General features: G+C 42.6%; 2 protein-coding genes across 4 annotated transcripts in view; both read left to right on the forward strand.

The window, feature by feature from the left end:
• The window catches only part of LOC146812352 (embryonic polyadenylate-binding protein-like), an 818,377-nt gene that overhangs the window by 297,607 nt on the left and 493,249 nt on the right, over positions 1-27,521 (forward strand). The window lies entirely within an intron of this gene.
• On the forward strand, positions 20,672-21,406 carry LOC146812353 (mitochondrial import inner membrane translocase subunit Tim9). Its single transcript, XM_085614592.1, has one exon. It carries the CDS (start codon positions 20,753-20,755, stop codon positions 21,020-21,022), a length of 270 nt encoding a protein of 89 aa, XP_085470718.1. The 5' UTR covers positions 20,672-20,752; the 3' UTR covers positions 21,023-21,406.

Raw genomic sequence — 27,521 nt, forward strand, 5'->3', positions numbered from 1 at the left:
CTGCGATGTCAGAGGTAAGTGCCCTAGTGAGGTTACCACCTAGTAGGTCTTGATCATTATAAGAAATCCAGACACCAAGGTACCTAAACATAGTCGACTGCAAAGTAACTGGGACACCAGAAACCATGAGTGCTGGATCGGCTGTGTGGTGGACAAAAGGGAAGAGGCATGATTTCCTCCAGTTGACACGTAATCCAGACAGGTGTGCAAAAAGAGTAAGTAGGTTAGGTATGCTGTCCAGGACAGATCCGACATCTTTGAGGTACAACAGCTGATCATCCGCATACAACGATATTGCGTGTGTCCCCTCACCTAATAGTATGCCCCATAGCCCTACAGAAGAGCATATGGCAAGGGCTAATGGCTCAATAGCCAGTGAGATCAGAAGGGGAGACAGAGCCTTGTCTGGTGCCCCTGCACACTGTTATGGGTTTCGATACAAAGCTCCCAGCCCAAACCCATATAATAGGTCTGTCGTGAAGAAGCTTGACCAATTGGATGAAGTGAGGTCCAATGCCATACCTCGGTAAAACATTGAAGAGGAAGGGCCACTCAGTGGTATTCAACGCCTTTTTCAGATCAAGTACTAGACATCCAGATCGTGGCCAGGCGCCAGGAGCGTATCGCATTATGTAGAAAAGTCAGCGCAGATTGAGAGAGGTGGTGCACCCGGAACAAACCTGTTCTGATCACTATGTATCAAATAGGGTATCAGTGGGGCCAATTGCTCTGCTAATATCCCAGCCATAATCTTGTATTCCTCATTTAGCAACGCCAGTGGGCGGTAGGACACCAGTTTGGTAGGTTCTTTAGCTGGCTTCGGTAAAGTGACCAGTGTAGCCTCGCAACGGTAGTCTGGTAGATGCGATAAGTGAAGTGCTGCCTCATACACCTGTTGCAGCTGCGCGGCCAGAAGGCCCTCGTATGCTTTATAAAACTCAGATGGGAAATCGTCCGGCACCTTCCCAGAGGCAGGGGCACATCACACCCTGAATCTCAGCAGTTGTGATGGGGGTATCCAACTCTAAGCGTTGATCTAGGATCAGCTTAAGGAAATGAAGGTCTTCTAAGAAAGAGCCTATTTCCGAATCAAACGCCTCGAGTTGATTGGTATAGTGTAGTGAAATGGAGAACCATCTTCTCATGTATTTAATGTTGTGTATAGCGCATCACGCCTCCAGGAGACATCAGCGCACTGATAGGTCGTATCGGCTGCTGCTGTCAGATCAGCCAAGCAAGAAGGGTTCCCGAACAGTCAGCTGTCACTTTTACCCAGGCTGAATATGCCATGCAGTTCAGGCATCTCAACCGATCGAGCAGCATTGTATGTGTCTTCTTCACATGCTAGTTCCGAAACACAAGAAGATTCAGCGGCAGAGCTTGTCTCAAGCATCAGCAGAGTTCGCTCCACCTTTGATAATTCGTTCTTCACCTGCTTCCGCATCACACAGCCCAGACCCAGACAGTGTCCCCTCAGTGTTACCTTTAATGCTTCCCATTCCACCAAGGCTGAGGGAGCTAAAAGCCCTGTTATGTTCGAAATACTCTGTGATGGCAGTGAGATGAGATTCCTGGAACTGGGGGAGGGAGGGGGGGTCCTCCAACATGGCAGTCTGTAGATGCCAGGTGGGAACCAGAGAGGGTCCTGCATCCCAAGCGACTGATGAGTATTGCGGATGCTGCCTAAGTAATCAACCGGTATTATGGAGGGTAATAAATTGGGCGTTCTTAAAATCCTATCTAGACAGACATTCAGTGCATGCAGGAAAGAGTAGAAGGAATACTTGCGTCATGGAGTTGCGATGTCCCCATATGTCAACCAATCCCCTCTGTTGTATCCAGTCCCCCAGTATCGAAGCATTAGTAGAGGCCGCTGTGCATCGTTTGTTGGGTGAAGGAGCTACCCAAGTCTGTGTCCAGTTCACTGTTAAAGTCTCCGCCTATCAACCATGGTAGGTCGCATAACTTGTAGTATCTGTGATCATGATTGCAAGAAGGAACCTGTAGTATCCTGTCTGTTTATGTATGCCATTTTCCACCACATGCTCAGCCAGGGGAATGTTACTGTGATGATGTATTCTGGAAAGTTGGGGGTATGTGAAGAAAAGCCACAGTTGAGAATGGGCTGAGCAGCATGCTGGCTGCTCCTGGTGAGGCTCGTTCAGGACCTGTACTGGACTTGTATATCTCATCTACATAGCTACAATAAATCATCCTGAACTACATCAACCTGTCTGGACTTGATTACTACAATTTTATGGAGATGATCTGGAGACTTAGCCGCGCACTACGCCCTCAACAGATGAAGTCATTGTTCAAGAAGTCAAGATTTTGAAAATAATTATCAAGAAACTACAAAATACGATTAGAACTAAGACTCTGGCACCCTGAACCTGGAAACATTATCTACACAGATGTCATACCAGGAAAAACTTCAAGGTAAAAGAACTTCTTTTAACTAAAAGCTATCGCATCACAAGCAAACTGGCACCCCTTAGCCTCACCAGTGACCTTACCATCGGTTGCGCACAACCTATTTGTGCCAGTTCTTGTTGTTCTACCTCAGCTGTACAAGAGCTGCAGTGTCCCTGCTCATTTTGGTGTTGTCTCAAGTACCTTTCAAGAGGAGGAGATCTTATGTGGCTCTACTCATTTTGGTGAAACGCTCATTTGTTTTACTGCACAAGTTTATTTATTACCAGCTACGATTTTGTTCTTTTATCCAACTACAAGTGTTTTCATTGACCGTTTAACCGTATTGCGGTAGTTTAAATTGTGGCAAGAGCTTTTCATAGCGCGCGCTTTATGCAGTGTATATCGCGGTGTCCGGTTGGTTTTCGCTCTAGATGAGGTAGGGAGTTTTCTTAATGTCCACAGAGGACGTGTATGTTTAATGAAATAATTACGTCCTGCATAAATACTTTTGATTCATCGTTGGCTATTTTAACCACTACCCAGTGGTTTAAAAGTTTAAATTCACAAGCTACTCACCATTGTTGGAGTCGCGCACGGCTCTTCTTGGGTCTTCTGTGATGTCTCTCCTTTTACGTGACATCCAGTGCTGCAATCCATACCGCCATGTTATTGGCTTCTGCACACATTCTACAGAGTTGGTCTGCCCAGACATGGCCATCCAGCACAGCGTCCTCTCCTCATGTCTGGACGTATACTTCCAGGAGTGTACCGGAACGTGAAGACTGGGCACATCTTGTTCTTGGTGCTTGTCTTCTCTGCTCAAGAAGTGGATCAATTTGGTAAAATCACCTTCGTGAAAGGTGAAGATTATCGCCGTGTCAAGATTGGCAGAACATAGTGTTTTCATGCTTGTGCAAGGATGGTTTGTGGGGCACCGTGAAGCAACAGGTACTCTTTCACCACTTTCATACCGTACATGTTCATGTCTGAAAACAAAGCGCAGTCATGTGGCACTCTACAAGTTCCATCTACTGGCGAGTTCTATTTTCTTTTGAAGCCATGGTGCCCTTTGATCTTCAGTTCGGGTTTTCTTTTCACCAGTGCTCTGTTCTTTCTCAAGTTCACATGATTCACCCCTGTACTTTGAAGTGCTGGTTGTTTCTAAACACAAACGTCTCACACGATCGTGGTGACAGCCACACCATTGACTTTCTTGCGATCCAACATGGAGGCGCACTTCTATTTTATCGATCACCGGTAATTCAAGCAACTTGTGTGTTAAAAGTAACATGCTTTAGTTGTGTACTAGCATTGTGGAAGTCTCATTCAATGCCATGTCAAGTATGTGTAAATCACCGGTGATCTGTAGTTTTTCCTTCCACATTTATCTATGTCTTCTAGTGTGTTTTTTCAAACACTGGAGTCTGTGTCACATGGACACAGTGACACGTACTCACATAATTGTAACTGTCTGCAAATGAAATGTTAATGCAAATTGTAATTTAAGCCTGTTTTAAGTGTGGTTGTCATTTTACCATATGCATCTTTGTTTTGCCTTATAATACATTTCATGAAGTTACTGTTTTTTTATTACTGTTACCCTTCATAGGATTGTATGATGGGTGTTGTGTGAACGTACATGGACTCTAGGTACACTCCGCCAAGAGTTCATTATTTTAGTTTACATGTGCATTCTACATTTTATTCTTTCCTACATAGGTATAGCATTGGGTTCTAGTCCCATTTGCTTACGTACGTACATGGACTCTAGGTACACACCATCAAGAGTTCATTATTTCAGTTGATATGCATGCAATCTTCATTTTAGTTGTCCCTTCATAGGGATAGCAATGGGTTCCAGTCCCATTTGCTCATAATACACATGCCCTTTTTAGTTTTTTTTAGTTTTCTCTCTTTTTCAGGGCATCTATGCATGGGTGTTAGTCCTTTTGCATTATTTAACCATCTCTATCCTTAGGGACTGGTTATGGGTTACTATACATTTGTTTATCTATACCTTACTTCATTTTCGTTTTAGACTAGGTCAGTGTTTTTTGCCCCATAGTTCTCACTTGGGTTGTATGGGTTTTAGTCCCATTACTACAGTGCACTGTGTTTTCAATTTGAAGTTATTTTTACAAGGGCTATCATTTAATTGGTTTTAGTCTTCTTCGTAATAATATCAACCCCTTTTCCTCTTGGTAGGGGTTTGTCTTGGGTTATAGCCCTAACTTGGTGGTTTAGCAAATCCAAAGAGCGGTCCTTACAAAAGGAGCGCTGCCCAAACTAAGGCTCAAAGTTTGTCAAACAAGATTGACCCCCAGAATATGCAAGTAAGAGGGCGTGTAACCCCACAGTACTCCAAGGTGAGTAAATATAATGCCACTTGAAACACTCCAACTATGGATCAATACATCAGTTTCCCATCAGCTCTTCTGCTCGGGGGCTGAGAAGTCACACAATCGCCCCCCTCTGAGCCAACCCAGGCTAGAGAAAAAGAACAGTATACCGTTTCCGGGTTACTTATAAATGGGCAAATAGGAATGTAACAGTAAGCTGATAATAGTGAAAGACCAGCTCATGTCATATATCTGAAATCTGCGGTGCAATGTCTGGCAAAATCATCGAGTTAGTGTCTAATGGGCAAGCCCCTGAAGAGTCCTCCTCTCCGGACAATCGAGCTGACGCTGCTTCTTTATTGGGGCCATTAGCGGGATCAGATATCTGTTCTACTTCTCGGACAGCCTGCTGCAGCTCTCTAATGATTTGCTCAAAGTTCAGTACTGCAGTCAGTTTATGATGTGATCCAAGTGCGTCCCCCCCCCCCCCCCCCCCCCCCCCCCCCCCACAGTGCTCCGCTCTTCCCTGCCACTCAGTCAAGGAACAAAGAATTGCCCAGAGGCCTCTAGCCAATCCCAGGTATCTTGTGGTATGTCAAAGAACTTTGCCCTGCCACCGGCCACTACATGCAGCCTCACAGGGAAAAGCAAGGAGTATTGGATTTCCAGCTGTCAGAGTTGCTGCTTCACTGATTAAAAGGAGCCGCGTTGGCGTTGTACCCCTAGGGTATAATGAGGGAAAAACATCACACACGCCTTCTCCAGCCTGACCTCTTGTAGCTTCAGTGTTTCAGGAAGTATTGAGTCTCTGTCGTGGAAATGTAGTACCTTTAAAAATGACTGGTTGGACGCTCAAGCATGGCAAAGGTTTCCTTGAAGGAATACGATGCGCCCTTTCAATAGTGAAGTATGATGACCGGGAGGATGCCGTGGGCGCGTACCCTTTTTCTTCTTCGCACTCCGATAGCGTAGACACTGAAGCCTACAGTCTGATATATGAGGGCGCAATTGCCACTGCGCACCAGGCATTTGTGTTTCAGCTCAGTTCAGAAGTCTCTCAGCTACACAGGTGACAATGATGCTGTTACTTACAATGTCCAGAGGGTGGTTGTACCATCATGTGTGTATGGGTATGCAGCGCTGTACATGCAGCCTAATTCAGTGGTGTCCAGCACCCTACAACATTACGCAGAGCAGCTGGTGGAGCAAAGCCACTTTATGCGCCTTGAAGGGGGGGGGGGGAGACACTTGCCATGCAGCAGATGCTCCTGGAGGACAGGTGTTAATCTATTGAAGGAGATTCTTCCAAAGTCTACTCCCCCAGCGGGCCCCCAATAAAAGTGAGATTTAAGTCCTCACCAGTTGGATCACTTCGAGGATGACCCATCAAAAGCTGCCATTTCTGTAACTTCTACTTACAGGGGACCTCAGTGACTGCAGCTCCTTCAGTCAGGCAGCCTGGGGTGGGAAGCGCACAGTGTGTAGCATTAGCAACAGAATCTGTTCATTACTCGGCAGCTCGTTCTGCAAGCCCGTAGCCAGTCCCAGTCCTGTGGCCACACAGCCTCCAAGCCAGTTCAAGGGGTGCACAGGGCGGCAGCCTCGTGCCTGACTCCGGTACCCACCATCTAGGAAATTGGTCAGAGGGCTATCTCCAAGGTAAGAGCCCCGCCGATCCCTTCAGTCATGCGTAGCTTGTGGAGCGACCAGGAGAGGAGCTGATACCCAGCCTTGGGTCTCAGCGCTCCTCAGTTAGGCCCCATCTGCGGCCCCCTCCGTCTCATCACATCTTCAATAATTCCAAGGGCCGCCAGGCTACCTCCCACAGTTGGATCTCAGATATTCCCTAGCAGCCACGGCCCCCGTTCCTCATTTCTCCGCCGCAGCGCCCCACTTCAACCCAGATCCCCGTTCGACACCGTTCACACCTGCTCGTGGCTCCCGCCCACTCCGCACCTCCAGTCATAGGCCGTCGGCTGACACCAACGGCAATCCGCACACCGCAGCCTAATTCTCATCGCAGAAGTAGTCCAGGGGGTTCGAGGAAGAATATGCCCAGACATGGGACTTGTGCTCACTGCGCCACTGGGTTTAAGCTAGCCTGGCTGATATGGGGTAATACCCCGAAACCGGTCCCAGGATTCTTGTTTCTGGTCCAGGGAGGACCTGGCTTGGCAGTTCGGGCTGGACTGTTCCCATTAGAGGAACAGGGTGAAGACTGATTTTGCATATGGCTGGGTCCAAACGGGGGTGGCGTGGTGAGCAAAAGAATGATGGATTAAACCCAGATCATTGTGAATTGGGGTGAATGTTTGCGTTATAAAGCATTCCGTCAATCATTTGTTCATTTTGCTTTCTAAAAGTAGTGGCATTTTCAGATTTATTACTTGAAATCTGACTTCACCATTAAAGAGGGGTTTAAATTACAATGAATTGGGAGCAGATCGAGATATGCTGTTAACACTCAAATGAAGTTAACACTTAATAAAGGTTCTAAGGTAACCCTGTATTAGCCAATAAGAGAGCTAAGCCTTACAACAGTGAAAAACAACTGTAGGAGTACTGTTGCTATGAGCCTTTAGGGACTGCCTTAGGGTTGACTTGTAAGTATGAAAAAGGAGGTTTTTGGCCTGGGAAAAACTTTACTTTGGCAGATCAAAAGGACAATTTAAAACTGCACTACAGGCCGCACTGGCAAGCCTGATACCCGTTTAAAAAGGCTACTGTAGTGAGTGGCACAATGGATCCTGCAGGCCTACTAGTAGTATATAATGTACAGGTCTTGGTACGAGTAGTACCATTTTGGTATACCTGCTGCTCAGCCAGTAGGATTATGCTGTGTGGAATGTTGGTGCATGGTGATTCATTGGAATGTTGAGTTCCAGTGAGTGTAAGTTGAGTATAGACCTTTCCTTGCATAACATTTTGGTGACGATTTTAAAGAAGAACATACGTGTGTGATCTGGATGAAAGAAGAAACTTTGGATATAACATCACATGAAATGAAACCCAGAAGAAACCATAGAAGAGAGGGGTAAAAAAAAATGTTAAAGAAACTAAAATTACATTGAGAAACCGAATGTTCTGCAGCTTTACCAGACCGGTCGCCCCAGGCAGGGTGTTATTCATTTGATTACTATGAACGTTTTCAGCAACTTGTTGCTTTGACTATTTGCCAGCAGTGAGGGGGTCAGTGAGAATGCCAACTGAGTTTAATGGATGGACATTGCCAGTGATTTCAAACAAATTCTGTCCCAGAGGATTGGCTCATGGAGCAGCCTACAGAGATCACTTGTTAAGGACATTGTTGGTGGATGTTGGATATTGGCGGAATTGTTAAGTAAAATATTTTTCCATCATCTCGCCAGTTTTACGGACTGTGCAGTCATCGGCGCTTGTGCACTGTAGGTGTCGTTCTGCATACAGCGCTGACTTGCTGTTTTCGATGATTCTGTCAGCGCTTTGTTCGAGGAAAGCGGCAGCTGACCGGTGGGTTGTGCCCAAGAGGGGGGGCCATCAAAAGGGAAATAGAGACCGTGGTTAGTCTCAGCTCTGTGGGGTCGGACAACTAAACCTCAGTGCTGCGGAAGGTTTTTTACAAAGTGTATTGTAGGAAAGTAGGATCTGCTTTCATGGTTACGCCCACTTTTTGGTGTCATTCAGTATTTCTGACTGGGATCCTGCTAATCAGGACCCCAGTCACTGTGCTCTCTCCCTAAATTGAACTATAGTAAGTACTTTAGTACCTTCCTAATTGGCTACTGGTGTCCCTTCTAAGTCTCTAGTATATGGTACTAAGGTACCATGGACATAGGTACACCAGGGGCCTCCCATGGGCTGCAGCATGTATTATGCCACCCATGACACCACTCAAACTGTGAATACAGGCCTTCCATTGCAGCCTGTGTGAGCTGGTGCTAACACCACTCACAACAGATATGTTGCCTTATATCTGAGGTCACTGCACTTAAAATCTAGAAGTCAATCCTAAGGCAGGCCTTTCAAGCCTGAAAGCAGGGTGCTCTGTTAAATGTGAGGGTGCCCTGCATGAGCAGGACACTCCCTACAAACCCCGGAGTTGATTATCCAGTCTTTGTAAGTGCGGTCCTATAGATATCATATTGGCTGCACCACGACCAGTCATGTTTGGTATCAAACATGTTGGAATCCTACCCCAACATCGATTCCAGATGTAGGATCCCGTGTACTGGGGGACTTTTCACTGTACCAGCCTTTCAGAGTTTAACAGCAAGCTAGTGCTGCTGCCGACCACAGGCACCGTTCTGCCCTCCTGCTACTGACCCAGGCTCGACCAGGGGAAGGTAGAAAAATAGGTTTCCTGTCACAGGGAGGTGTGACCACCTCCCTGACAGGACTTAGTGTATTGGGGTAGGGGTGCTTGTCAGCAACACCAGACTGCTTTGAAGTGCACATTTGGTGCCCTCCTTGCATACTCCAGTTGGAATCAGTTCAGGGACCTGTTGGCTCCTGCTCTGGCGCGAAATTGGACATGGGAGTATCCTCCCCTCTGTCCAGCCAGTCCTCTGGGAGGGACACCCGGATCACCCCAACCCTTTCCTTTGGGTACTTAAGTGCTTACCTGTGGGTGGCTCTTCAGGTTTGCGTGGGACAAGAGTCAGATCTGAAGCCACTTCTACTTCAACTGTCTGGGCACTTTGGGCTTCGTTCGGCTTCGCTTTGGGAACCTTGACTGCATCTGGAAGACTCCTGCTGCTCCTGGTCTCATTGTCCTGCTAGTCTTTAGAAGGAAAGTTATTCCAGTGCTAGGTATGCACGAGGCTTGCCTCATTCAAAATGCTCGCGAGGATGGCAAGTTTTGCTGTTGAGTCATGACGAGGGAAGAGCGTGGAGGTCCAGCAAGACAACCAGTGACTTCTCTTCTTTCCGGCCAATGAACGCATGCTATGCATTAACGTTTGATGCATGCATGCGCCTGGAACCACACGGCATGCTTTATTACTGTGTGCTGCCATCTTTGTTCTTCAGGCTTACAAGCAAGTCTGTTCCGCCGCACCTCCCCTGTCATACAGCTGCTCTGGGAATTTGGGGAAGTAATGAGTCTTTTCTGTCGCAGCTCCCCGGTGACACAGCTGCCCAGCAAACTGGAGGATGCGATGGTGGACTTAGATGGGTCAAAATTGAAAGTAGAGTGCAAGGTGGACTGATAACTGCGTTCTGTTGAAGGAAAGGTTGGAAAATGACTGTTGATAGGAGGCAGCAACATGCTATGGTTATGGGACACATTGAACATACCGGTTCTTGATCGAAGGTGTTGTCTATCCTTGGGATTCTTATGTGATTTTGGGAAAAGCTGGACTATGTATATTTAGGTTAAAAAGACTGTTTGGTGGTATTAGTTATAGGTGTACGGCGCCAAGAGAAAATTCACATATACAGTGTTCTAAATTTCTTTTTTTGACGGTGCTAAAAGGTAGGAAGAACCACCGTACTTCCTAGACTTATGGGCAAAAGCCCTAAACAATAGAAATCAATCCTTAGCACACGTAATGATTATGAATAGCTGGTACGTATAGTGTGTTAGCACATATAGACATATACATAAAGCAGAAATTGGTCTTTCTTCTTCTCAGTAGTTCTTTTATTTGTATGCGACTCTCCTTAGTCTTTAGCAACCACAAGCCAACAAGTGTTTCGTCGCTTGGTGGGAAAAGAAGTCCCGCGACTTTTTCAAGGCTGTGTTACATGAAATAAAATAAAGAAACAAAATTGTATATGTAATGTTTAACGCTGTGTACTATAACCAGAAAGTTCACAGCACCCAAGTGACGAGAAAACACCCTTAAAAAATGGGAGCGTGTAGAAACTGTAACTATCTGGTTACAAAAGTGTGTCAATTGTAAGGGTAAAACGACAGAACACACGTTGAATATCCGTGAACAAATAAGGTAAGTCTATGATCCTAATAGAGTTGGAGAGAGCTGGTAGTAGTGGTTGTGGTGTGAGGTGTTGAGTTATAAACATCGTTTAGAGTGGTACGTCGTGGGTCATTGATCGTAACAATAGCGAGTGAAGTGCCACGTTTGTGCGTGTTCAAACGGCCCGAAGTGAGTAATTAAACGACTATGGTCAGGTGAGACATTCCTTCCCAGTGTTTGTGTAACACATAATTTGATAGATATATATCTACCTATTTTCAGATTCAATGTATCATCTGAAATCATATAAAGCACAAAATTGGAAAAACGTCAGATGAATAAACTATTAGTATCATCTGTTTTTACATATATGTGGTATTATTGGCTAAAAATTAACATACTTAGTAAGCGGTGATACTTCCAAACCGCAGATTGTTTCCGTATTGTCGGCGTCCCTCTGTAAAACTCTCGTCTTCACTCAGTGCTAGAAATAAACATAAATGGGGCCCCATTTAATGTGTGGTTGGTAGCATATCTGGGTGAAAAGAATACATTTTAAACGGCCAATAACTTGTAATTTGTAAAGTCTGTTCATAACGAGGATGGTATTTTACCCACCATCTATGAAAACAATTTATAAGACAACGAGAGTTTTACAGAGTGACGCCGACAATACGGAAACAATCTGCGGTTTGGAAGTATCACCGCTTACTAAGTATGTTAATTTTTAGCCAATAATACCACATATGTAAAAACAGATGATACTAATAGTTTTTTCATCTGACGTTTTTCCAATTTTGTGCTTTATATGATTTCAGATGATACATCGAATCTGAAAATAGGTAGATATATATCTATCAAATTATATGTTACACAAACACTGGGAAGGAATGTCTCACCTGACCATAGTCGTTTAATTACTCACTTCGGGCCGTTTGAACACGCACAAACGTGGCACTTCACTCGCTATTGTTACGATCAATGACCCACGACGTACCACTCTAAACGATGTTTATAACTTAACACCTCACACCACAACCACTACTACCAGCTCTCTCCATCTCTATTAGGATCATAGACTTACCTTATTTGTTCACGGATATTCAACGTGTGTTCTGTCGTTTTACCCTTACAATTGACACACTTTTGTAACCAGATAGTTACAGTTTATACACGCTCCCATTTTTTAAGGGTGTTTTCTCGTCACTTGGGTGCTGTGAACTTTCTGTTTATAGTACACAGCGTTAAACATTACATATACAATTGTGTTTCTTTATTTTATTTCATGTAACACAGCCTTGAAAAAGTCGCGGGACTACTTTCCCACCAAGCGACGAAACACGTGTTGGCTTGTTGCTGCTAAAGACTGAATAAGGAGAGTCGCATACAAATAAAAGAACTACTGAGAAGAAGAAAGATCAATTTCTGCTTTATGTATATGTCTATATGTGCTAACACACTATATACGTACCAGCTATTCATAATCATTACGTGTGCTAAGGATTGATTTCTATGTATATTTAGTGTGACTTTTTCATTTGACAATGCGTTTAAGTTTGTGCCCTTTAGCAGTTAAGCTAAACTCATGTTTCATGCTCCGCATCATTTTAGAATGTTGCCTATGTGCATTTTGCAGTTTATGGGGTGGTTACTGCATGTGTTGTATACTACTTATGTTGTGTGAGGGGTGACTGTATGGTAGTATGTCATCCATTTTCGTGTTGATTCACTTTTTGCTTTGTTTTAAAGGATGACTGTTTGGGGTAAGTAACCTATTTCTACATTAGTGCTGCGTGTAGGATGACTGAGTCACCAATAGTTTTCCGTATAGTGGATGTGTTTTTAATGAAGGATGACCGCAAGGGATTAAGTCACCTGTTTATCTTTGCTTTAGTTATGTTGGTGGGATGACTGTGCTTGCATTTCTGGTTGACGGTTGGGATGGCTGTCAGTGAACAAGTCACCTATTTCTTAACTAGTTGTTTGTTTAGGGGGATGATTGTGTGCGAATAAGTCACCAATTTCTTGTTGAATTGACATGACTGTGTGGATAAGTCACCCATTTCTTGATGTTGGTTAGGATGGTTTGGAGGGGGTCACCCATACCTTATACAAATGTTGTGTGGGATGACTGCGAGAGGTTACCCTTTCTTTTGGGGATGAAGTGTGGGGTGGATTCCACCCATTCTAGGCTGTTGTACACTTTGTTTTTGGTGGGAGGGTTACTTGTTAGGTGATTGAGTGTAGTACTGTTTTGATGGTGTCGGTTTGTGTTCATGTTTTGTTTTGTATTTATGCTCGGTTTTGTTGTCTGCCGTGCCACTTGGGTGTTAGTTCTCCCTGTGGGCTGCCTTTCATGATAGTCTGGCCAACTGGTGTGTTTTGTGGCAAGTGGGGTTCAGTATGAGATGTGGGGCATGGTAGAGTGCGTGGTTTTATACTTCCTTTTGGAAAAGGGGGAGATGTGGGTGACATTTAATGTTTTCTTGCATGTCTCTTTTGTCTCTTTATAAGTTTGCGATATGGCCATCTGGTATTCGCCATATTGTTCTTTTATTTATTGCTTTTATATGCATGGGTGTTTACCTATATGCAATATCATATCGTCTTTACATCCAATATGTTTCAATGCATGTCGTCTTATTTCTTCTTCAGATTGCGATATTTCCATCTGTCATTTGCATTATTGACGCTCTTTTATTTATTGCATTTATGGCATGGTACCTTACGTATATATGCGATTTCCTATCGTCTTCACATCTATTTATTTCCATGCATGTTACTTGGCTCTCTTTATGCAATGGCAAGATCTTCATTAGGTTGTCGCAATTTTGTTCTATTTTTCTGTAAAAAGGGGAGATATGTTATACCTGCTCTTCAGCCAGTATGAGTGTGTTGTGTGGAATTTTGGTGCATGGCGATGCGTTGGAATGTTGGGTGCCTGTGAGTGTCAATTGGATTATGGGCTGAGCAGCAGTGAGGCTTCTCCTGGTGGGGCTTAAAAATCTGGTTTATCCTAGAAGCTTACTTTTGGAATTTATTACCTGAAACTAAGATAAATAAACCTTCTTACATAATCTACACCTTGGAGTATGGACATTTCTTTACATTACAACACATGTACTAGGGACTTGCAAGTAAATTAATTGTGCCAATTGGGTGTAATCCAGTTTTATCATATTTGAAGGAGAGATCACAAGGACTTCGCAATGGTTAGCAGTTAGAAAGTGCAGTCCTAATGCCAATAAATACAAATTCAGCAAAATAGAAGTGAAAGGAAAACTTTTGGACGAATACCACACCATGGGTATCAGGTCTAACAGTATTATTCATTGGCTGGTTGGGGATCTAGTGTGGGTGGAGGTGGTATACTGGGAAAACTGAATACAGTATGCAGAGTTCCCTACCTGAAAACTATACACGAGAGTAATATTTATCCGCTCATTAGACAGGTTGCACATTATGACATACATAAGCACATCTTCTTAGATTAAAATGAGTGTGAGAATAAAACCTATTCACCTCCTAATATGGACCATATCAGCAGTTAGAGTTGTTTGTAAAATATAAGAAGCAATGAAATTATATGGACTTAAAAATATGGATGGGGCATGATTGCCCAAAATTGTGTTTTTTGAAGAGTACCTTTATGGGATTTTCATGGTGAATGAATTGTGCAAGCACGTTTTTGAACACAAGCATGGAAGGAAGGAGACACCCTTAACAGAATTTCAGATTGGTTTAGTTTTGTGATCTATAAGGTTATGGGATTGATAATATGTATTTCTTTTTAACCTTGCTCCAGGTACTTGTTCGTAAAGTGGAGTTGATCCAGCGAAAGGCCAGGATAAACTTTCACAAAATCAACGCATCATTCACAATGGGCCCATATACACATTCAGATTTCCTGACTGTTTCGCTAGGAGTCAAGTTTTATTTCTCTTTGATCTGAATTAGTCAATGCCTAACTAATCTTCACAGATCAACACTCTTCCTTTGGTCAATGGACCATTAGTCGAGTAGTTGATGGTGATATTAACGAATTCATTAATCTATCGTATAACTTTTCAATGAAATGATCAGACTCCAAGTAAGGTTCAATACTTTTTATATAATAATTCAATCAAAATGAATGCTCATTTATACAGATTCACAGTGCAAACTCCAACGTTCCTGGGAGAGAAAATTCATTTAACAAACAACATACACAAATGCATCCAACAATCGCAATGCATTAAGAGTGATAGATGAAGAGACAAAAGGACATAGTAACTCATATATTGCAATGAAATATTTAAAATCAAGACAAAAGTCTTTTAACCTAATGGTGAAATGGGAAACCCAACCCCTGGCCAGAAGGGTTTGTGGAGGTCACCTGATAGTCAGGAGACAAAGACTGTAGGACAGGTGCAGGACTGGTTTATACTTGCACTTCTCTAGAACCAGATGCACCAGAGCACATCCCTCTCTCACACACTCTCCCTCCTCGATATACTGCCGCAAATCTTCAATCTAGTCAGGCTGTCTTAAGTATTGAATCTTCTTCACAGTCTGTTCTTCCCAGCATCAGCTCTCGCCCACTCCTCATTCAGCGTCACTTCGTAGCTGCAGCATCTTTCAGCAACCCCAACCTAAACGTTATTTCCGGTCACTCAAGTTATACCCTTTAAGTTTGCATGTCCCACCCTCAAAGGTTGCAAATGTCTGCGAATCAAGAACTGTGATTTGCCGGGGTATGGGAGTTGTCATCACCTCATGCGGTCATCCCAAAATTCTTAACTTCTTCTTTGTTTAGTAAATCCTTCTCCCTTAATTTATTAAATTTTTCAAAACACTTACTTTCACATGCATTCATGAGATAGATACAAATTTTATATGATTTCTTCAGTTGAGGAACTTTTCCCACGCACACGTCCTTGGGTCTTGGCAGCCGATCAATGTCCTGGTCAGAAGGTCATTCCCAGGACTCTAATGCGCAAACTCAACTTGCGTTATGTCTCACCCGCCATCTTTTCTTTCGGCTTCGCATATCCAGCCCAAAAGCACACTATTGATAAAAGAATCATAAACGGAAGTTAATTTCTCAAATATGTTATTATCACTGTTTACCACCCACTTCTACTCTATCCCATGTTATTTTCTTCTTTAAGTGAAAGCGTTATCAGCAGCAGCTCCTTTACGTCCAGGCAAGCATAAGCCAAGCACGCGGTACTTCATGACCTATAGTTAGCAACTCTTTGGCATGTGTGAGGTTAATCACGTGGTTATTTACGCAGAACGGGTTCGCACATGCGCATAGCGATTTTCGGTTTCAAGCGGGATTTCAGTTGCGTAGCAAATTATTCTTTGTTATTTAAGCAAGCAGAAAGCCTTTTTCCCCGTGTATGAATGTCGTGCGTGTATATTACCTTTTCTTTCAAGTTTCTATTATTTACTTGTTAGTACTTGTTAACGAGGTGTTGATTCGAGCAAGTTTCTATTCTTTGAATCCTTGCTCCAGCAATCCCCCCCCTCTGATGGCATTTTAGAGCCATCATAATTATACCCATCATTGCCAATTAGATCTTGGTGTCTACATTTGTTTTCATAGTTTCTGTATTTCATTCTTTTATGTGCATCCCTTTCATTCTACCATACAGACCATCTTTCATTTCTTCTAACTCAATCTCTTCCCACTTTCTTCTTCTTCACATTCTTTTGTTTCTTATTTGAATCTTTGACCTTGTCTTCAATTTTCTCTTAATATATTTATAGATCATTGCTATCATTAATCACTAATGCTATTGAAATTGTCGGTATCACTATTTTCCCTAATAAACTACTTCCAAAGGTGGAAACCCAATTGCCTAATTTAGGCAGACTTTTGCTAAATCTTTCCCATGCACCGTCAACCTCTAGTTGGGTCAAATCATTATGAATCTTTGAAATATTCTTCATATATCCCTCAATACCTTTACTTTTATCCGGGATACATGTACAGCAGTGTTGAACTTTCAGCATACCACAGACTCCACCCTCTTTTGCCAAAGCAATATCAAGGGCAAGTCTATTTTGCAAAACCATAGATCTGATCGCCACCATTTCAGTATTGATCATTAAGAATCCCCCAGCAGTATCAGTTTATAAACAGTCAACTACAGTGGACAATAAACGTATTTTATGAGAATTTAATGTGACTCTGACGGTATTAATTCACCAAATATATCACCTATTTCTGTAAAACTTGCTCTTATTTCTTGTTAGTCCTTTACTTATCACTCATTTCAATGTTCTTAGTAATGTGATATACCTTCGGAAATACAAAGGTAATGTAACAGCCATACCATCGTGCAGGTAACCAATATTAGGCATTTTTCCCCACACACAATATAAATTCCTGGAAATACAGGATCAGTTCCTCCTTTTAGTCCCCATCCCCCCATTACTAGGAAGGTATGGTCACATTCACTAGTACCAATGAATATATTATTATACTCAGTTTTCAATCTACGAAGACAATTTCTCCATTTTTCCCAAGTCCAGGGACATTGCAGCATGAGCCTCGCCTTTCTCATATTCCCCTTCTAATGTAACCCATGGAGGTATGAGACTTTTGCTCTACGGCTTTTCTTTGAAAATCCAGCCTTCTTTCTTCCACTAAATTCAGGAAACCCATTTCTTCATCACGTATAAGGCATGTTAGATTATTTCTGTGTGCATATGTTATGTCTATGGGATTTGTTGTTAGAAAGAATTCTCCCATAAACTCTACATTTCTAGCACTAAGTACTGTGTTTATATTTCTTCTACTGGGAATTTCAGAGAAGACCAAATCAATGTTACTATAAAAATATTGCAACTTACCAGTAACATAAAACAAACTGGTTACGACACTACAAGACGCACCATAAGTTAATGGAAGGTGATGTTACGTTACACCTTCTGAGACAGAAGTAGGAAGTTTCATGCAAACATATCACTCGCATCCATTGTCTCTACGTAGTGATAGAGGAGTTTAGTAAATGCATTTAATGACGAATCACTATTTGATTTATCATGATAATGCACGCTTTTATCCGTTTGTGTTAATTCTGTAGAAATAGCTTTCTTAGTAATCACACTTACTCTTTCACTTATATTTGTGTTATTCTTATCATTATTTACCATTAGAACAGCTATCACAAGTGTTAATAATAACCACATTGAAATTAATACTGTAATACTACATAAACAACATTTAACACATTGTTGTTTTAGGTTAGATTTTGGATGTTCAGTCACTTTTACTTCTGCCATTTTTTAATTTCTAAACTAAATTCTGATTGTAGTTTCTTTCTAAAAAAAAAAAAACACAAAAAACACAAATTCTTTGTGTGATACCACGCTTCAAAAGCTTTCCGCCGTTGCCTATCCTTCAGGGTCCTTGTTTAATGTCTTTAATAGAATTCACTTTTTGTAAAAAAATAGTCTTAAAGGTGGTCTCAATTCCCTTTCATTAGACCCTTTAAAATTGCCACGTTTTGGTTCTTCATTTAGATCTAGATTTTCAAAATCTTCAAGGATGATGTATGTCCACTCTGGAGCCTTATTTTTTTTTTTTTTTTGGAACCTTCACTCTTTTTCATGACCTTAATGTTCTTCTTCTTGTATGTTCTTGCTCAGACTGACTTGACACCTCATCTACTTGTTCTAGTTCTTTGCCTGACTTTCTTCTTAAGATGTATCTCAGTCTTTTCACTCCACTTGGCCAGCAATCTTCCTTTCTAACTTTGTCTGTACTGCCTTTTCACCTTCTTTACCTATTTAAAGTGTCCTTTTATTTTCTCTTTTGTTTTGTTGATTTTGCTCTGGATTCTCTACTTTTTCTTCTTCTGTCTGTTCTTCTACTCTCCTTTCTTCTTCTGACTGACTCTGATCTAAATGTTCTTCAGCTAGTTCTTTCTTTTTCCTAACTGAACTGGTTCTGAACTTTCAGTATTAGTCTTCCCTTCATTTTCTTCTTGTAACTGATCCTGATCTGAGTTTTCTGCAATGAGTTCTTCTATTGCTGACTGGGCTGAATCTGGGATTTCTACAACAGTGTCACTTGATTTTTTTTCTTACTTTGTTCTGGTCTTCCAAGTTCAAGCTCTCGTCTGGTCTTTACAGCAGTTTCTTCAGTCCCAGTAACTTGTGCTCACGCTATTTGACTCGTACTTGGTTGTTCATTGTCAATACGTTCTTCAGAGTCTGATTCTCTGATCTCTTTGACTTCACAACTCTCAGCTTCTGGTTCTTTTCGTTGTTCTACCAGTTGCTGCTTGGGTCGATCAGGTGGACTTGGGACTCTGAGTATGACTTGCATGGATCCAGTTCGGAATCCCAGCGCACTTTACTGCTGTTGTCATGATCAATGTGACTTGATGTGGTCCCTTCCACACGGGTTCCAAGCATGATATCCTCGTATGCTTATTTATCACGACCCTGTCTCCAGAACACAAATCATGAGCTTGATTTGGCTGTGCTGCGTTTGGATCTTCTCCAACCTTGTGAGACACAGAACATACCAGATCAGCAAGTCCTTTGCAATAGTCCAATATTAAATCATCAGTTATATTCATCAATTTGTTTCCATGTATAAATGCATGACTTATTGCTCTTCCCATAAGGATTTTGTGAGTACTCAATCCTGTTCTTTGATCAGGAATGCTTCTAAGGCTCATCAATACAATAAGCAAAAAATCAGGCCATTTCATTGAAATGGATGCACACACGTTTCCTAACAATGGTTTTATTTTGCGATTGAGCTGTTCGACCACTCCAGAGGCTTCTGGTTGGTAGGCAAAATGTATCTTCTGCTCAATTTTGAAAGCTTCACATATTAGTTTAATTATCTCATTCTTAAAATGAGGTCCTCTATCTGATTCTAAAGTTACTGGAAATCCGAATCTTGGTATAAGTTCTCTTAACAGTAGTTTAGTAACTGTTAGACTGTAATTCTTTCTCGTCGGATAGGCTTCTACCCATCGAGAAAACAAACCATGACAAGGACATATTTCAAACCATTGCAAGGTGGCAACTCAATGAAGTCCAGTTGCAATCTTGTGAATGGTCCTTCTACTTTTCCAATTTTACCCCAACTAACCACCGTTTTTCTTCCTGGGTTTTGCAATTGGCAAGTCAAACATCTTTGCAGAGGCTCTCTGCAACTATCCTGAATTTGGGATTAAACCACATCTGTCTGAATTGGCTGATCTTGGCATCCCTCCCAACATGTGCGACTCCATGATAATCCCTAGCCATTTGTGACAATAAGCTGTCTGGCATTATTGGTCTACCATCTGGACACACCCAAACTTCATCATCAATCGTTCTTGTGCAACCTGTTTTAACCAGCGTTCCTTTTCTTTCATGTCTGCTTCTTCCTGTAATTGTCTAACCTCATTCCATGTTTCAAAGGCAGAGAGCAACATTTGTTGGCAATTGGTAACTTTTTTTCCATCCCTCTATTCAAAGACCTTGTATTTCTTGCACAAAATTGTGCCACTTGGTCTGCGTAGCGATTACCCAGTGTCACATAATAATTTCCTGACTTATGTGCGGCACGTTGGACCACTGCAATTTCTTTTGGCAATTGTAGTGCTTCCAATAATTCTTTAACATCTTTGCCATTTCGTATAGGAGATCCTGAAGAAGTTGGAAATCCCCTTTGTAGCCACAATTGGCCAAAATCATGTACAACACCGAAACCATATTGACTGTCCGTAAATATGATTACTCTCAATTTCTTCCCAACTTTGCAAGCCCTCGTCAATGCAAACAACTAAGCACTTTGAGCGGACTTGACTCCTCTTAGACCGGAAGCTTCTATAATACCCGACACGGTGCGTACAGCATAGCCAGACATCAGTTCTCCATTTTCTCTTAACACGACCCATCAACAAACAGTACACAATCTGATTTTTCTTGGGGTATGTCAAGGAGGTCAAGCCTGGGCTTGGTACACATTTCTGTCACATCCAGACAATCGTGATCCACCGCTTGTTTCACTTCACTTATGTCGCGCTGAAAAAAGCAGGAAGACTTGGTGGTCTGTGAATGCGGGATCGCTGCAGAATAGGAAAACGGAATAAAGAATAGAGCATGGCTGTGCAAGGCGTAGAAACAGAGCAGATTAAACAGTTCAAAGAATTCCTTGGAACGTATAATAAGCTCACAGAAACCTGTTTCCTGGATTGTGTTAAAGATTTCACTACAAGAGATGTTCGTCAAGAAGAGATTACCTGTTCTGAGCACTGTCTGCAGAAGTATTTGAAAATGACACAGCGTATCTCAATGCGATTTCAGGAGTACCACATTCAGCAAAATGAAGCACTGGCGGCTAAGGCCGGACTACTTGGACAGCCTCGATAGTTTCTCCATTGGCCTTTCTTAATGCAGTGACAGTATTTTGTTATTATTTTTTACCTCAATATGGCCAGTCAAACAGTGGTGACTGTGCCAGGTGTCCTAGACCACAGAACGAAGACAGGATACTTGACAAGGAGAGTCCACCAGTGAGTAATCTATCACAGGTTAGAGCAAAATTGGACCACCACAGATCATTTAAAAGAAAAAATGGAGGCACCTTTTTAACGTTTTGTTTTCTGTGTAAAAATTAATTTTAAGACTTTTGTTAAAGAATGTCTTAAGTTTATACCAAACTCTGTGGCCGTATGAAAACTAATTTAAAATCAAGGTTGTTTGTAAGGAATGTGCACATGTTCTACCATTAAAAATGTGTTTAGTATACTTTAATACTTTGTTTCACTTCACAATAAGAATCGGGCAACAAGGTTGCTGGATTCACCATTGTACATCTTATCACACTTACTTTTTCAGCACCCAAAATTACTCTTTCATACTTAGACAGCCGACTAGGGGTCAAATGTGGAGTTATGAGTCCTTGTTAAAAGGATCTCAACTGAATGTGGCACATATACTTTGACGGGATGTCCCATTACAATCGATTCACTCTGTTCCAGACTCACACAAGCAGCAGCTACTGCTTTTAATCAGCTAGGCATTGCTGCAGCCACTGGGTCAAGGGCAGTAGAGCAGTATGCTACGGGACGTCGAGTCAATCCATGTCTGAGTTAGCACCAAAAGTGCACACCCTTATCTTTCACAACAGTTTTATGAGTGCTTCTTCACTTTCATAATCCCACTCAATCAGGTCTGTCATTTCCATTCGTGTCAACCTTATTAAAGGTTTCGCCAACAGCGAAAATCCACTTATCCATTGACGACAATATCCAGCCACTTCCAAAAACATTCGCACTTCCTTCTTCGGCATCCTCATTTGTCGAATCACTTTTATTCTTTCTGGTGTCACTTTCCTGGCTCCTTTCTCTATCTTATGTCCAAGATATTGAACCTCTTGTTTACAAAATTGTAATTTGTCCGGGGACACCTTGTGTCCTCCTTCGGACAAATGGTTCAGTAAAGCTATTGTGTCAGTGACACAAGCTTCTTTTGTCTTTGATGCCACCTATAGGTCATCAATGTACTGAACCTCAACTGAATTTCCTTTCAATACCAATGTCTCTAACCACTTCTGTAAAATCTGATTGAATATTGACAGACTTTCAGTGTACCCTTGAGGAACTTGGAACCATGCAAAAAACAGGATCTTCAAACCGGAAAGCAAAAAGATATTGGCTATCCGGGTGTAATGGAATTTAAAACAATGTGTGGCACAAATCAATCACAGTATACCAATTAGCATCCCATGGTATTTGATAAAGAATCACTGCTGGGTTTGGTACTACAGGACAACACGGTACTACTATTTTATTGATCTTCCTCAAGTCTTGTACTATTCTACTTTTTCCACTAGGCTTCTTGAGTCTCATAATTGGCTAACTTGCAAGGACTGCCTAATATTTCTGTCAAAATTCCTGGTTCAATCATTTGATCAATTATCTGGGCAACTCCTGCTTTTACTTCAGGGCTCATTTTATATTATGGAATGTTTGGGTATAGTGTACCTTCTTTTACTATTACTTTGACAGGATCTACCTCTGCCATTAGACCAACTTCTTTTACTGTAAAATCCCACACATCTGACCTCACTGTATGTCTTATATCCTTCAGGCAAATCTTTCAGTAAGAAGTGAAAATATCTCATCCACCTTAGTTCCTTGTTTAACTAGCCTCATCTTGAAAACTACGTCTTCATCCGCTGTTTGAAAAGCTACACCATCGGGCGTACAAAAGATGGTGCAATTCATCTTGCACAAGAAGTCCCTACCTAATAGGTTTACCGGACTTGAATCGCATACCATGAATCGATGCAGGACTCTAAAATTTCCAATATTCACTTCTATTGTGTTTTTTTGGTTTGGGGTCCTAATCTGCATATTTGAAACTCCTATAACTTGGATAGTTTCTCCAGAGAGGTGTAGGTTTGGGTTTTCTGCTGTTCTCACAGTAGAATGGGTAGCACTAGTGTCGACTAGGAAAGTGATATAATTTCCCTCTACCTTCTCATCAATAAATGGACCTGACTGATCTACCACCTAGGATGCGCCAAGTACGCACTCCTCCCCCCTCATGCACCGTCATTGCAACATTCCCGATTAATCTGCATCCAATACTGTTGAACGGTCTGTATATTCTTACCACTTTCTCCTCGTAATCCGGTGTTCACACTGTATCTCCGCACCTGAGCATTCACATTGTTGGACAAAGGTGTTGAGGCACCTGTAAGTGAGGAGTAACTATCTGCTGCTGTTACTGTTGGTTCAAAACCTCCCCATTCTGCATCTGTGGATTTAAAATGTGGTTTTCCCCATTATTCTGTTGGAGGTTTCTACACTCAATCTTCCAATGTCCAATCTTTCCACACCCATGACAAGGATATTTCTTTCTCGCTTCTTCTCTACGCATTCTTCCGTTTCCTTTGCTTTCATTCAAAACTTGACCACTCTCATTCTGTCCATTCATCTGATTATTAACTTGGGAATTTGAATTTGCTTCTTGGTGTTCTGCTATCTTCACTTGTGCCAACATCGTTTTCCCCTCCTAACTTTTTATGCTTTGCATAAATGTCATCACTGCAGTATTTTGCATACTTCAGAATGTCATTGATCGGTTTGGTTTGCCAACAAAGCATATGTGTTGCTGAATCATCTGACTAATTTCGGATCTTAGTCCATAGACAAATCTATATACAAAGTGTCCCATATCTTTATCACCAATGTTCTCAAATCCGCTATACTGTTTAAACACCTGTAGTAATCTCTCATAATATGCATGCACTGACTTCTTAGGTTCCTGAGTTGTTCTGTCTATTTTAACCCAATCAGTTTCTTCAGAGGGAATTTTCCCTTTTAAAAAAAGTAATCACCTGATTATATTTGTTTATTACTTCCTCTGAAGGTGCTCCTGTTCTCGCATCTCTAGGATATTCTTTGGTGGGCCAATCAACTGTAATCTTACATTCTGTCGGTACCACTATATCAAACAGACCATCCAAGTCTTTGAATAAAACCTTTGGTACCTTGACACATCTCGCCGCCTGCTTGTACCATTCAACGGGTTTCTCTCTTAACCTCTAAGTCATTTGTAAAAGACAAAATATCCTGTCTACTCCACGGAACATGCACATATCCACCACCTGGAACTTCCGTCATTAGACACATCTTTTCAATCTGTTCCACTTCTCTCATCAGAAATGTAGACAACTCTTTAGCAATCGCCTCCTCTTTTCTTTTTTTTTTTGTGGGTAAAAAAGCTTTATTGTGCAGAGAAAAAGGGTACAAGCACGGGCCTACAACCTCCTGGGCCGGCCGCTAGTATTCAGAGATGTTCAAGCAGTTCAAAAAACAATGACTGGCCCACAGGGGCTCCGCTAAATTACAGGAGATCAGACTGCACATAAGGGACGTCCGGATACACCCTTTTTAAAAAAAAATAAAAAAATTCAATAAAAACCCAAAAAGCAAGGCGAGAAACATTGAAAGGGCGTCTAACCACAGCAGAGGAACTCCACACCCGACCACCATAGGGTGGTCAATAAAAAGGGGGTCTGAGAGGGAGGGGGGGGCCACGGGAAAACCAAACCTATACACAGATGAACAAATTAAGCAAGGAACCCTCAAGGATCAGGGGGACAAGGCAACCTCAGACGCATCCACCAGGGGGGGAGAACAGATAGTCCCTCGATACACATTCCACTGACCCCAGATTCTACCCCATGCCCCCGGTTTACCACGAGCCACATACACCGTCTTCTCCCTGAACATGCACCAGTCCATGTTCTCCTTCCATACGGACACGGTGGGAGGCCGTTGGGAACCCCAAAGCTGCGCAATATCTCTTTGCAATCATGTTCCCAAGGGCCGCCCACCGAGCCTGGGCCGCATTATAGTCATTGGGCTCCCACACATTCAGAACACATCGGCGCACCTCCGGCAGCAGAGCGACCCCAGTGACTCGTTTCATAACATCATGCACCTGGCGCCAATATTCCGCCACCTCGCGGCACTCCCAGAGGATGTGGAGAAAGGTGGCACTGAGCCCGCAGCCACGCTTACAGAGCCCGTCGTCGGAAAATCCCATCGAGACCAAACGGGGACCCGTCACATAGACACGATGGAGAATCTTAAGCTGGACCAGACGGAGACGGGCCGGGATGGCAACCTCCTTAAGGGATGACAGCGCAGACTGCCAGTCCTCGTCATCCAACTCAACCCCATCCCCCGTCCACGCCTCCCGAAGACGCACCAAGAGATCAGCCCGATTATTTATTCGTTTTTTATAAATCAGAGAGAGAGTACTGTCGGGCACGTGTCCGTCGAGTATACGGTCCTCGAGAGGCGAAGCAACCGGGACCGTGGTCCCCTCCCCAAAGACAGAGAGTAGGGCGTGCCGAACCTGGGCATAGCGGAAGAACTCCCTTTCATTAAGCTCGTACTCGCTCTGAAGCGCCGCGAAGGATTTAACCGCGCCTTTAACCCATAGGTCCCCCACTCTGCTAATGCCGATCGTATCCCAGTGCTCAAAGCCTTTCGTTGTCCAGAGGCTTCCCAAGCGCTCTGAGGCGAACAAAGGAGTAGCACACGTTAAACGCTCACTCCAGCCCACAGCTACATTCGCCGCCTTCCACACACGTACCGCAATCCTAGTAGGGCCCGTGAGGGTCCTCCCGGCAGATCGAGAGTAAAGCGCTCTGTTATAGTTACCGCCGGGAAGCAGGAATTTATCCATCTCATATGCCGGGTTCGAACCAGGAGCGTACGTAGCATGGTTAATGGCAGACAGCTGGGAGGCCCAATAGTACCTTCTAATGTCAGGAAGCGCGATGCCCCCGTCATACCAGGGAAGAGTCAGCTTTGCCAAAGCGATACGCGCCCGACCGTCCCAAACCAGTCTCCTCTGCAAACTCTCCACTTCCCTAAAGTAGGCCGCCGGAATGATATCGAAGGAGTTCTGGAGTGCGTAAAGAAATCTGGGGAGGGACATCATTTTAAACAGTGCTGCGCGACCAAGTGGAGACAAGGGCAACTTACACCACCCTCCTCTCTTTTCTTGGTCCATCTATTTCTCCAACGATCTACATATCCCCATTTTTTCAAAAGGTGTATCAATTCCTTTATTTGCAGTCTCCTTCCTGACGCATTCAAGCTTTCTAAATCCTTTTCAGTAAATTTTGCTCTATAGTGTTTCTGCAGTACTTTTGATTTTTCTATATCTATTCCAAATTCTAAAGCTACTTCCGCTATTTTCTCAAGTAAATTCTTTGCCCTCCAGGTTATACTATTGCATAGAAACAACAACTCTTCATCTTCATATGAACCTAGTTTATCAAGACCTATTGTACCAATGATCATTTCTTCTAAGTCCACCCTTAACTTACATCTATAGTTTTGGGTTTCTTCTTTTCTAGTCCTTTTGCCCATTCCTCTAGATCTTCAGGAGAAAATCCAGTGGAACTCCCTGCCACTGGAGTGACAATTGGTACTTTTCTTCTCATAATCGTGGGTGAAATTATTTTTGGGATTCCCGTCACAGCCTCAATATTTGGAAGATCCATGAATGAAACATTTGACTCACACTCACTAACTTGATTGTCTATCACAATCCTCTCCTTCCTATCTATTCTGATAAGGTGCCACAGTTAGGGATTTTGGTGTACCTCGTTTGTCCCCATACAATGGAATCACAGGAATAATCGTTACTGGTACTGTCAGTGCTTCCGCATTTAAGCCTAACTGATTTATCTTCTGAATTATCTCTTCTTTAGTTTTGTCCAATGCATCCCTTTCTTTTTCCTGCGATGCTTGAATTACTGTTGGATCATATAGAACTTGTAAAACTAATGGAGTTCCTATCATGGGGGCACCAGGAGTGATATCTCCAGCACTTTCCTGATAAGGCGGAGGTCTTTTTATCAAAATGTCCTCCAATAATTCATCATCGGATTCATTACAACCTGTCGTGCTCATAGGTTTCGTTTTCTCCTTACAATTACTCCCTTCTTGATCATTAGCCATCAATAGTGGATATAAACCCTCTGTTACTACAGCCCTGCTCCATGTTTTCATCTGATCTCCTAGAGTGTCAAATGGGTATCTGGGTAAAAATCCTCTATTGATTTTCATACCTCCTCAATATTTCTCGCACTCAAATGCCTCAACTTCCCATTCCTCCAAAGCCTCATATTGTGTTAACCTAGTTTTTGGTTCCAATGAATTCATACTGTTTCGCAAATTCAGAAGAACTCTTACATTAAATGTACCATATTCCCAGGGACATCACACTGACCGTTAAGGACAGCAATGACTGGGGATGACTCAACCCTCGGGTGACAATCCTATGGGAGAGCTAAACATAATCTCTTGGAATGTATGTGGGTTACTGAATAAGA

Source organism: Triturus cristatus, chromosome 7, assembly GCF_964204655.1.
Source record: "Triturus cristatus chromosome 7, aTriCri1.1, whole genome shotgun sequence".
Lineage (NCBI taxonomy): Eukaryota > Metazoa > Chordata > Amphibia > Caudata > Salamandridae > Triturus > Triturus cristatus.